This window comes from Callithrix jacchus, chromosome 12, assembly GCF_049354715.1.
Source record: "Callithrix jacchus isolate 240 chromosome 12, calJac240_pri, whole genome shotgun sequence".
Lineage (NCBI taxonomy): Eukaryota > Metazoa > Chordata > Mammalia > Primates > Cebidae > Callithrix > Callithrix jacchus.
In genome coordinates this window covers 62271931-62286513 of record NC_133513.1, presented here as the reverse complement: position 1 = coordinate 62286513, position 14583 = coordinate 62271931, and the positions used below count along the sequence as shown (strand labels likewise).

Below are 14583 nucleotides of genomic sequence, written 5' to 3'. Positions count from 1 at the left end.
CATTTCATTTTTACTATAGTTCCCACGCTGTACAATAGGCCTCTATAACTTATTCCTTCTCCTGTGTAACTAGAACTTTGTACCCTTTGACCAATATCTCAGCATTCCTCCCACCCAGATTTGCTTTCTCATTTAAATACTTAATACTTTACATCCATAAAACTTCAGTATTTATGTTTGAATTCAAGTTACTTCATACTAGGTTTTGCCAATTTTCTGGTCAATGCCCCAGCTTAAATATTCATATTATAACGAAAAAATGAGTTTATTCCATATATTTCCAACCAACAGGGTCTTCTTAGAGCCTGAGGAAGGATAGCACCAAGGTAACATGAGTTGAAAAACATGTCCAAAGGTATCAGCCTCAAACTTATGTTTTTATGAACCCAACTCTCTCTCTCTTTTTTTTTTTTTTTTTGAGACAGTCTTACTCTTTTGCCCACACCGGAGTATGGAGTACAGTGGCACGATCTTGGCTCACCGTAACCTCTGCCTCCCCAATTCAAGCAATTCTCCTGCCTTAGCTTCCCAAGTAACTGGGATTACAGGCACCTGCCACCACCCCTGGCTAATTTGTCATATTTTTAGTAGAGATAGGATTTCATCATGTTGACCAGGCTGGTCTCGAACACCTGACCTCAAGTGATCTGCCCGCCTTGGCCTCCCAAAGTGCAGTGGTTACAGGTGTGAGCCATCATGTCTGGCCATAAACCTGACTCTTACATTTTCAGAAAGTTCTTAGGGAACTTTTCCTCTTTTTGGGAAAAGTCCTAGGGGGAAATAAATAGAGATATTTAGGAAACTAAGGACGTACAGTAAGCTGTCTATGTTGCCCAATTGGTTGACCTGATTTGCTAAAGTCAGACTTGATAACTGATGCCACGTTGTTTCATTTCAAATCTGTACCATTTCACCACTGCCATGATCTGTTTTCAAGGGCAATTACTCATTCTTATTTTGGAAGTGGAAAAAGATCTAATTTTCCATTTTGTAAGAAACAGAAAAGAGGAAACAAAGTCAAATGTCACTGTGGCCAGGTGCAATGGCTTATGCCTATAATCCCTGCACTTTGGGAGGCTGAGGCAGGCAGATCACTTGAGGTCAGGAGTTTGAAACCAGACTGGACAACTTGGTGAAACCCAATCTCTACTAAAAAGACAAAAATTAGCCAGGTGTAGTGGCGCACATCTGTAAATCCCAGCTACTCAGGAGGCTGAGGCAAGAGAATTGCTTGAATCCAGGAGGTGGAGGTTGCAGTGAGCCGAGATCGTACCACAGCACTCCAGCCTAGATGACAAAGTGGAACTCCATCTCAAAAAAAAAAAGGAGTCAATGACACTCTGAATACTGCAGCTGAAATTTCTACGAGAACTCATGATTTTCTTTCTTGAAACCTGCTCCTGCCTCATCCCAGCAAATGATTCTGCCAATGACCTAGTTGCTCAGGGCATAAATATTGGATTAATTCTTGACTCTGCTCTTTCTTTCACATCCCACTTTTAATCCATCAGCAAATCTCACTGGCTCTACTTTTAAAGGTATCTCAAATATGAGCATTTCTGGCCATCTCCCACGGCTACCGTTCATTGGTCCAAGCCACCATCATCCCTTACGTAGCATGCTGCTATCGCTTCCTAAACTGATTTGCTCACTTTCACTTTTACCTCCTTCAGTTTGATTCTTTGTATAGCAGCCATGATTGAACTTTTTCAAAACCATGCCGTCTGCTTCTCAAAATCTTTAAATGGTTTTCCATTCACACATTTGATAAACTTTGAAGTCTTTCCCGTGGTTTTCAAGACCTTAAACAATCTGGCCTTGTATCTTTCTGACCTCATTTTCTTTCACTCTTCTTTTTCACTCACTTCTTCACCCACTGGGCTTGACTTAAACATTCAAAACACTCATCTTTTCAAGACTTGACGCTTACTTCTACCTTAGGAACACTCTTTCTCCCCTGGGTAGTCACATGAGTAACTTCTCCACTGCATTATAAGCTTTGCTTGACTGTCTTAGCTGAAATAACACACCTTCTTCCCTCCTCCATTATTCCCTATCCCCTTTTTCTATTTTATTTTTCTTCCTAACATTGATATTTCCCCTACTAGAGTGTCAGTGGAACACTGAATGTTAGGAAGAAAAATAAAATAGAAAAAGGGGATAGGGAATAATGGAGGAGGGAAGAAGGTGTGTTATTTCAGCTAAGACAGAGACTTTGTCTTTTGTTTACCACTGAATCCACAGTGCCTAGAACACTGCCTGGCACATAGTAGATGCTCGGTAAATATTTATTGGGAATGAATGAATTATATACTAGCACTTGTGATTTTTTAAGTACGTATTTTATAATAGTTATAAAATTAATGCTTGAAAGACACAGTTTTAAAACTAATGCTTAAAAGAGAAGACGGGCCGGGCGCGGTGGCTCAAGCCTGTAATCCCAGCACTTTGGGAGGCCAAGGCGGGTGGATCACAAGGTCAAGATATCGAGACAATCCTGGTCAACATGGTGAAACCCCGTCTCTACTAAAGATACAAAAAATTAGCTGGGCATGCTGGCGCGTGCCTGTAATCCCAGCTACTCAGGAGGCTGAGGCAGGAGAATTGCCTGAACCCAGGAGGTGGAGGTTGCGGTGAGAGGAGATCGTGCCATTGCACTCCAGTCTGGGTAACAAGAGCGAAACTCCGTCTCAAAAAAAGAGAAGATGATAATTGTCATATTTTTTTATTTTGGCTAATATTTTATCAGTTTAACAATCTATATATGCACTTTCATCTGAGAATGCTGAAAGACCACATTGCTATCCTAAGGCCAGGTGCAGTGACTCATGCCTGTAATCCCAGCACTTTGGAAGGCCAAGGCAGGTGTATCACCTGAGGCTGGGATTTCAAGACCGGCCTGACCAACATGGAGAAACCCCATCTCTACTAAAAATACAAAATTAGCTGGGTATAGTGGTGCATGCCTGTAATCCCAGCTACTTGGGAGGCTGAGGCAGGAGAATCCCTTGAACCCGGAAGATGGAGATTGCAGTGAGCCGAGATCACCCTTGCACTCCAGCCTGGGCAACAAGAGTGAAACTCTGTCTCAAAAAAAGAAATTGTTATCCTATTTGACAGATGAGGATAACTGAGATTCAGAGTGCCGTAAGTGACTTTCTCAAGAAAGCAGAGTTACTTAGTGTTGGAGCTGGGATTCAAACCCAGGTTTCTGATTATAATCAGATGTCCTCTGATACTTCTGGTATGAAAACAGAGCATTCCAGCCTGGCCAACATGGTGGAACCCTGTCTCTACCAAAAATACAAAAATTAGCCAGGCATGGTGGTGGGTACCTATAATCCCAGTACTCTGGAGGTGGAGGCAGGAGAATTGCTTCAACCCGGGAGGCAGTGAGCCGAGATCGTGCCATTGCACTCCAGCCTGGGCTACAAGAGGGAGAGTCTATCTCGGAAAAAAAAAAAAAGAAAGAAAAGAAAGCATAATTTCAGTTATTTTATCCACCATAAATAAATTTTCACTTGAAAGTCACATTAAAGTTATGATTCCTTTACCAGTTTATATATTTTCTTTGTGTCTGTAAGTTTTCTTTGTCCTCCTTTATTTGTCCTATTTTATCCTACAATTAAAAGTGAAAGATAGCAATAGATTTAGCAGAAAATTCTAATGAACACATGAATTCAACAAATATTTATTGACCACCTTCTAAGTGCTATGTGTGAGCAGAGATGATAATGTACAAAACATAATGAGGGAGACAGAGAAGAAAATACACACATTTAATATATTGTGATAAGTACTGTATTTGGAGACTGCATCAAGGACAGTGAGCTTTGGGAGCATATTGGAGAGGTACCCAACTCAGGGAAGAGAAGAAATCCCAAGGCAGTGATGTCTCAGCTAGGAACCGATGACCATGCAGGACTAGGCCTGATAAGATAGTGCAAAGAGTGGGAGGCAGCCCAAGCAAAGAGAATACAAAGATCTGGAGTCAACACAGTTCATTTATGAGACTGTATCTCAATAGAATACAGATACACGGAATTAACTATGAAGAGAGACTTTGGTCTCTTCAAAGATTCTCCCTCGGATCAAGTCACTTCACTGGTTCTACCTCCATTTCTTATCTGTAAAATGGAGGCCATGCTACATGGCCATAGTTGTTAGATAATAATAATTACTATTATAGTAATAGTAACTTCTATGTAGTATTGAATGTTTATGAAATGCCAAGCACATTAAATCATCACTTCAACCTATGATATGGCTACTGCTATTACCTCTGTTTTACAGATGAGTAAACTGAGGAGTACAGAGTTTAAACTTTCCCAAGTTTAAACTAGGATATTAGGAAGTGTCAGAATTAGGATTTGAACCAGTTCTATCTGACGCCAAAATATTAGGTCATAAATACTACATCAAAATATTAAAGAAATCTTTATTTTGAATACCTGAAAGTTTTGTTATTATAATCATTTCTCATAACCATAAGCAGACCAGGTACATTAACACCTCAATTGGCTTCTTTTCTTAAAAAAAAAAAGTATCTAAGAATTTTCTTTTCCATTTCCACCACAAATATAAACTTTTTAAAAGTTCTTCAACTTTAACATCACCTCCACCAAAGTATTGTTTTTTACTGACATCAGTTGAATACCCATTAGAGTGGCAGGCCTTGTTTTAAGGACTTTGCCTTTGATGTTATTAATCCTCTGGGAAATAGATTTTTTTCATGTTTTACAGGTGAAGAAACCAAAGCTCAAAGAAGTTGAGTAAACTTCTCAAAGTTACATAATTGTTAAGAGATGAAGCAGAATTTGGAATCAGATCTGTCTGGTACCAAGACCAATGCTCATTCCACGTTGCCTTAATCTAAAAGCCATCCCAAAATAAAGAGTAAAAGACAGTCACATTAAAATACAATATATAGGCCAGGCACAATGCCTCATGCCTGTAATCCCAGAGCTTTGGGACGTGGAGGTGGGAGGACCACCTGAGATCCTTTGAGTTTGAGACCAGCCTGGGCAACGTAGAGAAACCTTGTCTCTACAGAAAATGTAAATATTAGCCAGACGTGGTGGTGCGTGGCTGTAGCCTGAGCTACTTGGGAGGCTGAGGCAGGAGAATTGCTTGAATCTAGGAGTTTAAGGCTGTAGTGAGCTATGATCATGCCACTGCACTCCATTCTGGCTTAAAGAGTGAGACCCTGTCTTTCTTTTCTAAAAAAAAGAAAAAGAAAGAAAGAGAAACAAGAAAATAAAACACAATGAACAGTAATGTCCAAGAAAGCCATCCTGATTTATAAGGCCCTTGATTTCCCTTGACCAACTAAACATACACAGAAATGAGGCTAAACAAATAGTTAAGTTACAAATGAGGATTTTTAGTGTATTAATTACATTTTCAAATAACATTTTGCACTTTATTTCATATATCTTTAACTGTTCCTCCATGTAGTTGATGCACAAATGAGAAAGATTATCAATTGGGGTATCAATTATACTTCCAAATACTATTTTGTGTATTATTCACTGTTCCACAAAATTTAATATATAGCCATATAGTTCTATGTAATGAGTATGTAATAATTCAATTAATTAATTTCTTATTACTGACATGGTTCTAATTTTTAAAATATTGTCATATGATGAACATCTTTGTAGACAAATCTTTGCCCTCCAACACCTTTACATTTTATTCATTTATTTATTTAGGCAGAGTTTTGCTCTTGTTGCCCAGGCTGGAGTGCAATGGTGCAATCCTGGCTCACTGCAACCTCTGCCTCCTGGATTCAAATGATTCTTCTGCCTCAGCCTCCTGAGTAGCTGGGATTACAGGCACCCACCACCATGCCCAGCTAATTTTTTTAATTTTTGGTAGAGACAGTGTTCCACCATGCTGCCCAAGCTGGTCTCAAACTCCTGACCTCGGGTGATCCACCCACCTTGACCTCCCAAAGTGCTGGGATTACAGGCGTGAGCCACTGCACCCAGCCACCTTTGCATTTTGAATTGATCTTTTTAAAAAGGCACAGTGGATTTCATCCAAATAAGTGGCTCTAGTAGGGGCAATCTCAGTCTGTGGCAAGTAGGTGGGAAAAATATTTTACTGTGGGTGGTCCTTTCAGTCATCTCTAATTGCCCCTCAAGGTGGCAGCCTGCTTTGCCAGTTTAGAGGTTAGTTTGGGATAGTATTCTAGAAGTTTGGGAACTAGGAGAGTTCCTAGGAAGCTTTAGGTGTGACATAAGTGATGCTATGGTAAAGAGAAAGGAAAGAAATCAACTGAAGTAAGTTTTGTCAACAGATGTTAAAGCCAGGAAAGATTTAGAAGATTACTTTTTTTTGCCTCTTTTCCCAGCACAGGGCCCAGCACACAGTAGCCAAGAATAACAAACAGTCTTCATCCCCATTGCCATCTCTGACTGGTGATGGCTGAAAGCGTGGAATGCTAGGAAAGTCAAGGTCAAGGGGAAGAGTACTGAAATCACTGAGCTGCATCTTTTAAGGATGAGAGAGAGTGACAGCCCAAGTCACAAATTTGCCATCCTTTAGTAAATGTTTGAATGAATAAATGGATATAATATTAAAAATATAAAATTGGCCTGAATTATTATATTCTTTTCTTTTCTTTTTTTGAGGCGGAGTCTTACTCTGTTGCCCAGGCTGGAGTGCAATGGTGCAGTCTCGGCTCACTGCAACCTCCACCTCCTGGGTTCAAGCGATTCTCCTGCCTCAGCCTCCTAAGCAACTGGGATTACAGGCGCCTGCCACCATGCCTGGCTGATTTTTGTATTTTTAGTAAAAATGGGGTTTCATCATGTTGGCCAGGCTGGTCTTGAACTCCTGATCTGATGATCTATCTACCTTGGCCTCCCAAAGTGCTGGGATTACAGGTGTGAGCCACCATGCCCGGCCATATTATTTTCTTAAGACTATAATACTTATTTTTTGAATAGGTAATATCATATAATTAAAATACAAAAGTTAGGAAGAATACAGAGTGAAGTCTCCTGACAAGCATCATATTCCACTGTCTCTCACTTCCCCTGTTAATCAAAGTTAATTTAAGATTTTTTAAAGCCTAGGCTCTAATTCATATCTTTGTAGCCTTATGTGAAGAGGCTAAATCATCATAGTTTTCAAAAGCAGATTAAGCCTAGTAAAACCACTGAATTTAAACAACTTTTCTCTAGCGAGCTTGTCAAAAAACAAAAACATTATTTTCCATGAGCTAGCTAGATCAAGTCTATATTTTCAGTAACTAGATGAGATTATGTTGTTAAGATCTTTCAATAACTAGATGAGATTATGTTGTTAAGATCTTTCAATTTCTATAATTCTATTATTACATTCAAGGTATAAAGGAGAGGGTAGAAAGCAAATCTCTGTGTATGAAAGCATTTTATAACTAAAAGACCATTATAGGTATTATCAATATCAAGTTTAGAAATTTTATTTAATATTACTATACTTATGTCATAGCTTTCACAACTGAACTTGCATTTAAAGAGTTTAATAAAGTGATAATCGTCCAGGTTTTTATTTTCAATTTAAAGGAAATTTTATTCTGTTCTTATTTATTTCATAATTTGAGAGTAATACTTAAGTTTATAAAAGGGGATGGGCACAGTGGCTCACACCTGTAATCCCAGCACTTTTGGAAGCTGAGGTGAGCAGATCACTTGAGTCCAGTAGTTCGAGACCAGCCTGGGCAATATGGCAAAACCTTGTCTCTGTTAAAAATATAAAAATTAGCCAGGCGTGGTGGCACATGCCTGTAGTCCCAGCTACATGGAAGGCTGAGGTGGGAGGATTGTTTGAGCCCATGAGGCGGAGGTTACAGGGAGTTGAGATTGCATCACTGCACTCCAGCTTGGGTGACAAAGTGAGACATTGTCTCAAAAATAAATAAATAAATAGTAAAAGTATTAAAATTAGGCAATTCTTTATTTTGAGCTTTCAGTTCTAACGAATTTGCTGTGCTATAATAGACGTAGACTTGTTATTCCCTAGAAATGATCCAAACTTTTTGTTATTATTGTTTTGTGACAGCATGCAAGACGACAGCATAGAAGCTTCTACTTCCATATCTCAGCTTCTAAGAGAGAGCTATTTAGCTGAAACCAGACATCGGGGAAACAATGAAAGGAGTCGAGCAGAGCCTTCCTCCAACCCTTTCCATTTTGGCAGTCCTTCTGGCGCTGCTGAAGGAGGGGGAGGCCAAGATGACCTTCCAGATCTTTCAGCTTTTCTGAGCCAAGAAGAATTGGATGAAAGTGTCAATCTGGCAAGACTGGCCATCAATCATGACCCTTTGGAGAAGGCAGATGAAACTCAAGCTAGAAAACGACTTTCTTCTGATCAGATGAAACACTCACCTAATTTAAGTTTTGAGCCTAACTTCTGCCAGGATAACCCTCGAAGTCCCACCAGCTCTAAAGAAAGCCCCCAGGAGGCAAAAAGGCCACAGTATTGTTCTGAAAGCCAGTCCAAAAAAGTATTCTTAAATAAGGCTGCTGACTTCATTGAAGAGCTATCCTCCCTTTTCAAAGCCCACAGCTCCAAAAGGATTAGACCTCGTGCCTGCAAAAACCACAAGAGTAAACTGGAATCTCAAAACAAAGTTATGCAGGAAAATAGCTCCAGTTTCTCAGATCTGTCAGAAAGACGAGAAAGATCTTCTGTTCCCATCCCTATCCCTGCGGATACCAGGGATAATGAAGTGAATCATGCCCTTGAACAGCAGGAAGCCAAGAGGCGTGAAGCAGAGCAGGCTGCCAGTGAGGCGGCTGGTGGAGACACAACCCCAGGGTCTTCACCTTCATCTCTGTACTATGAAGAACCTCTGGGGCAACCTCCCCGGTTCACTCAAAAGTTACGGAGCAGAGAAGTTCCAGAAGGAACTCGAGTACAGTTGGATTGCATAGTGGTAGGAATTCCACCTCCTCAAGTAAGGTAAAAATGCCCCATTAGTAATGTTGAGTTAATGTTGCTTTCCATCTACCATGACCCTCCTAAGTATTACCCTTTAAGTGTGTGGTTTCAAAAATTATATACTCCCTTTGAGAAAAGTAGTCAGTGTCTAAAGCAACTTGGTCCAATAATGATGTAAACCTAGTTATGTATGTAATTTTAATTTCTCTAGTAGCCACATTTTTAAAAACTAAAAAGAACCAGGTGAAATTAAAGTTAATTACATACCTTATTTAGCCAACATATTAAGAAAATTATCATTCAACATATAACCAATATAAGGATTATTAATAAGATATTTTACACTATTTTCATCATACCAGGGATTTGAAACCCGGAGTGAATTCTACACTTACAGCATATTTCAATTTGGATGTTAAATTTCCCTAGGGAATACAACCTGCAGTTTGTCTGGGCACAGTGGCTCACGTGTATAATCCCAGCACTTTGGGAGGCCAAGGCAGGTAAATCACTTGAGGTCAGAATTTCGAGACCAGCCTGGCCAACGTGGCAAACCCATCTCTACTAAAAATACAAAAATCTTAGCCAGGCGTGGTGATAGGCACCTATAATGCCAACTACTTAGGAGGCCGAGGCAGGAAGAATTTCTTGAACCTGGGAGGCAGAAGTTGCAGTGAGCTGAGATCACACCACTGCACTCCAGCCTGGGCTACAGAGTGAGACTCCATCTTAAAAGAAATACATACATACATACATACATACATACATAAAATGCATTATTAAAAATTCAGTTATTTAGTTGCACAAGCCACATTTCAGTTGCCCAATAACTGCATGTGTCTAATGACTATAGTATTGGACATTGCAGGACTACAGTTTATAGCCTAAAAAGGTCTCTACTCAATGAATACCTGCAGTATTTTTTAAACTTTAAAGAAAGCCAAATAATAGCATAAAGACTGATAGACTTGGGCTGAGGCTAAAGTCAATTTAAAGACTCATTGTACATGTATTAAATGTATTATAAACTTTAATATCAGCTTCATGAACACTATGACTGATGGACAGAGGCGATATTCATCTTTTATTTGCCTACCAAGGTTGGCTTTTCTGTGAGGCAAATGTCTCATATATAAGTTATATGTAAGTTTCAGGACTCCTCATTTGCCTAGACTACACCTAATTTTGCATTCTAATTTTATTTTACTTTTTAAAGGAGCTCTTCCACATTTATGAGCTTCAGGTCCCACAAAACCTGGAACCAGCCTTAGCCTGCAGGGTAACATGTGCTACCTTTGATATTATAATGGAATAATATGTGAATAATATGGTTGAAGTGGATCAATTTTGTAGAGAATTCCTGGTATTTAGAGTCCTAAAAGAGTTTCTTTGTAACTACCTGATTATTACTAGAATATGATTTCATTAATATTGAACATTTATTCTGTGTATGTAAATAGGGCATCTGGGCATCATCTTTTTATTCCATAATATTCATATTATAGGACAATACTGGTATTAATATTAATAATAGTATTTTTATTTACATATGCATATTTATTCAAGGGATTCTGGCCCAAAGACATATTCATATCTTGAGTTTTGCTTTTCAAAGGTAACATAAGGCAGTATCAAATATTATTTCTACAATGGCAGATACATTTGACTGTTAGGTTGTCCTGCTGGCCTCCTTGAGGTCAGGGATTCTGTTGTTTTTACCTTTGTGTTTTGAGCACCAAGCACAGCTTTGGGCTCATAGTAGCCACTCAGAAATGTTGAATGAGCTAGTGGATAAAGAAACAGAAAAATAAGAAACTTAAACTTAAATCAGAGGTGAGACAGTTGGCCTAAGATGTAACAAAGGGTTGGAACTGAAAAACAAAGGGCGGTGTCTGCCCTTCTGCTCTGAACGTGCCTGATGATACTCCCTGGGACTCTGGTCGGTAATGCCAGTGAAATGTCATTACAGCCTCATGGCAGATACCTCTCTGCGGCATCTGATCAGTCTAAATAAGCTGGTGAGCACTCCAGTTGTGACACATGCAAAACTTAGTCCTGTCCAATCTATTAGTTTCTGGACATAGATTGATCAAAAGAAAATTAGACCAGATTATTCAGGTCTCATCCTACCCATTTTTCAACCATGGCAATCTCAGATACAAGAATGAATTTAATGCAGCACTAAGAGATATTGATTAGGAAGAACTGTAAAGTACCCATTCCCCACGAAGCAAAGTAATGTGGTGGCCGCTCAGAAACCATTTAATCAGCCAACTAAAAAGCTACACATTTTTAAATTCAAAAGTGAAAGAAATGTACACGGTTTCCATGTAGCAATGCTAATTTTTCCTGGGAAGAATTTCTTTACTGACAGAATTCATGCCCATATCCCAACCACTGGTTTGATGCTAGGAAATTAGTAGGTATTTGCTAAATATTTTCTGAATGAATTTGTGCTTAATTTCATGACTGCAATTATATTAAGAACAGAATTAGAATTTTCCATGTAGACTAGTAGCTGTCATTTTCCTAAACACAGAATTTATATAACTCCAATCAGAAAGCAAATATTTCTTTATTTAGTTTTTACTATGTGCTCAGCACTGTGATCAATGCAATGACAGACAATGTAAATGTGCATTCCTGCTGTCAAGGAGCTTGCAATACGGTTAAAAAAATAATCCTGGGCTGGTGCGGTGGCTCATGCCTATAATCCCAGCACTTTTGGAGGCTGAGGAGGGTGGATCACGAAGTCAAGATATCGAGACCATCCTGGTCAACATGGTGAAACCCCATCTCTACTAAAAAAATAATAATAAAATTAAATAAATAATCCTAATTTTTATAGTATAAACTTTAAGTATTGTCAGATGTCAGAGAAGGAGTGAAGAACTAGAAAGGTCAAAGAAGTCTTCAGAGATGTAGGAGGATTTTACTTGAACTTTGAGTAGTGAAAATTTAGGTAGAAAGTTTCTCATTTATTAATTCAACAAATACTGATTGAGTTACTAGAGTGATTTCACTAAGAGTACAAAGCAATTGTGAGAGGTTAGAGGCCAGGAATCTTGTTTTGAAACCAAATCTAAACTCTTCTGAGAGGGTGGCTCACAAACTAGTAGAGGAATCAGGCAGGCAGCAAACCAATCACTGCAGTATTATGTAATGAGGGCTAATACAGGAGTCTGTATAGGAGGCAGTGGTGGCTTAAGGGAGCATATGAGTTGCTTGGTGTGGAGCACACAATAAGAAAGCATTAACACAGGAGACAGAGGAGGCCCAGGGTAGAAGGGAAAGCCTGTCCAACGCTCCCTAGGCAAGTGTTATCAGGGGACCCTAAGTAATTGTCTATGTCTAGAACATAAGGTAAAGGTAAGGAAGGATTAGAGATAAGCTTGAAGAGGTAGGTGGAAGGAATGGGTCCTTTCAGGTCAGGTCACTTCATCATATTTATATAAGGGCACAGATGCTCTAATTATAATAATATTTTTATATGGTAGGGAGGACACTGACCTAACTGGAAAGGAGGGTAGAGTCAGATGACTTTGAAGAACTTTGAAGCAAAGCAGAGTAGTTGAGACTTGGTTTCAAAGCAAACTGAAAACCATTTAAGGTTGTGTATAGGATAAGATGAAAGGGAGGATTTAAGAATTAATCTGGAAGAATAAGTCACATCTAGAAAAAATAAAGCCACAAAGTAAATTAGGAAGCTGCAGAAGGCATCCCAGGCATCCAATGCTCTGGTCAGACTTGGGTGGGTGTAGTAGGAGCGAGGAGAAAAGATGTCAGTGAGCGACATTTAGAAGAAAAGAAATCAAGCTGAACTACGTAACACACCACAGAGGAAGGATGGGTATACAAAACTTACTCTACAGGTTTGTGGAGCTGGATACTTGAAAGAAAGATGGGGTGTCCAGTAAGGACTGAGACAACGGAAAAAGTGGCTGGTTTGTGGAGGAGGTCGATGGGAATTTGAGTCTGAGGCCACAGAAGGACCATTTCCAATAGGCAGCCAGAAACACAGGACTAAAAGTCAAGTGAGAGAGTAGTGGAACTAGAAACATTCCAAGGAATACCCTGGACACTGAGAAAAGCCTGACACAATATCTCTGCAGTTACAAAGGAACTGTAAACACAAGTAGCATTGAAACCAACTTCTAGTTGGTTCAGTCCAGTGCTAGAGTGGAGTAGTATTTTGGAGACAGAGTCTCTCTCTGTCACACAGGCTGAAGTGCAATTGCCAGATCTTGGCTCACTGCAACCTCTGCCTCCCAGGTTCAAGCAATTCTCCTGCCTCAGCCTCCCTAGTAGCTGGGATTACAGGCACTCACCACCATGCCTGGCTAATTTTTTGTAGACACGGTGTTTCACCATGTTGGCCAGGCTGGTCTTGAACTCTTGACCTCAGGTGATCCACCTGCCTCAGCCTTTCAAAGTGCTGGGATTACAGGAGTGAGCCACCGTGCCTGGCTTAGTACATATACATCTTTTTAAGATAAAGTAGTGCTATTTGGTTTGAAGAGGGGTGGGGTAGAGACGCCTGTAGCCCTACCTGCTTGTTCACCACTGTAACTCTTGGGGCATCTCAACAAGACCCAAACAAATAGATTTTGATTCAGAGGATTTCTTTAAAAAAAAAATTAAAATAACAAACTAATGAGAAATTTTGGTTTGTTAAATAGGAACACCACAGTCAGTAAGGATAGTGTTCCTTTTTGCTATCTTAGCAAGAAAATATAATAAGTATACTGGGCAACTGAAGCCTAACCTATGTGCTCCTGTGTATTATATAATCAGTATTTTGCCCATGCTCTTGTAACCCTAGTTTAACAAGTTGAAAAATTATTTTGCCAATATTGTTGATTTCCAAGTTAATTGGGTAGAAACTGTTTTATAAGTAGGGGTGAAATCCTCTATCACTGAAGCTAGTGTTTTTGGCAAGCCTGTTACTCTTTCTTGGACATAGCTTCATTGGAGGAGTTGTCTTAGATCCTGAAGTATGTTCATGTATCACCCAGAGATGAAAGAGTCTGTGAGAATTCACAGCAAATGGCCGTGGTCCTTTCTTTTATCCCAGCTCCAAACTTTCCCCAGGAATGTACAACTGGGTCACTCTGTGTTTGCTTGTGTACAACCTTTGGAGGCAGCACAAATTTACCTTTTATAGACGTTGATGCCTGCTGTAGCTGTTTTGTTATTGCTGCTTCATTTGTCTACAAGCAGTGTAGGAAACAAAACAGTTATAAATAAAAAGCATATCTTACTTTCATATTACACTTTTTACAGACCTTTTCTTTCTGCTTTTTGGAAAAATCTAGATACCTTCATTCATTCATTCATCCAACAATTATTAGGTGCCTATTTATGTGCCACATACTGTTATAGGCACTAAGGTTAAAGCAGCGAACAAGACAGTCAAATTCCCTGCCTTCATGGAGCTTAGAGTCTAGTAAGGAACCCAGATCATAAACAAAAATTCTGTAAATGATTATATAATTATGATTGTGATAAATATTATAAAGAAGGGTGTATATAGCAAAGGGACTAAACCTTGTGGGTTGGGAAGGTTTTCTTGAAAAGTGATATTAAGGCTGAGACATGAAGGACAGCTAAGAGTTAGCCTGGCAAAGTAAGCTGTGGGGAAAAGTGTTG

At 39.4% G+C, this 14583-nt stretch overlaps 1 protein-coding gene across 4 annotated transcripts in view; it reads left to right on the top strand.

The window, feature by feature from the left end:
• The window catches only part of MYPN (myopalladin), a 126224-nt gene that overhangs the window by 27954 nt on the left and 83687 nt on the right, over positions 1-14583 (top strand). For 2 of the 4 annotated variants that reach the window (XM_035268247.2, XM_078345775.1), the window contains exon 2: positions 8053-8955. The exons of 1 other annotated variant lie outside the window; for it this stretch is intronic. In XM_035268247.2, coding sequence (XP_035124138.1) covers positions 8054-8955 — 902 coding nt within the window. In that variant the 5' untranslated portion in view covers position 8053. Of the gene's footprint in view, positions 1-8047; positions 8956-14583 lie in introns of all 4 variants that reach the window. One more of the 4 variants, XM_017979076.3, reaches the window with a different exon arrangement.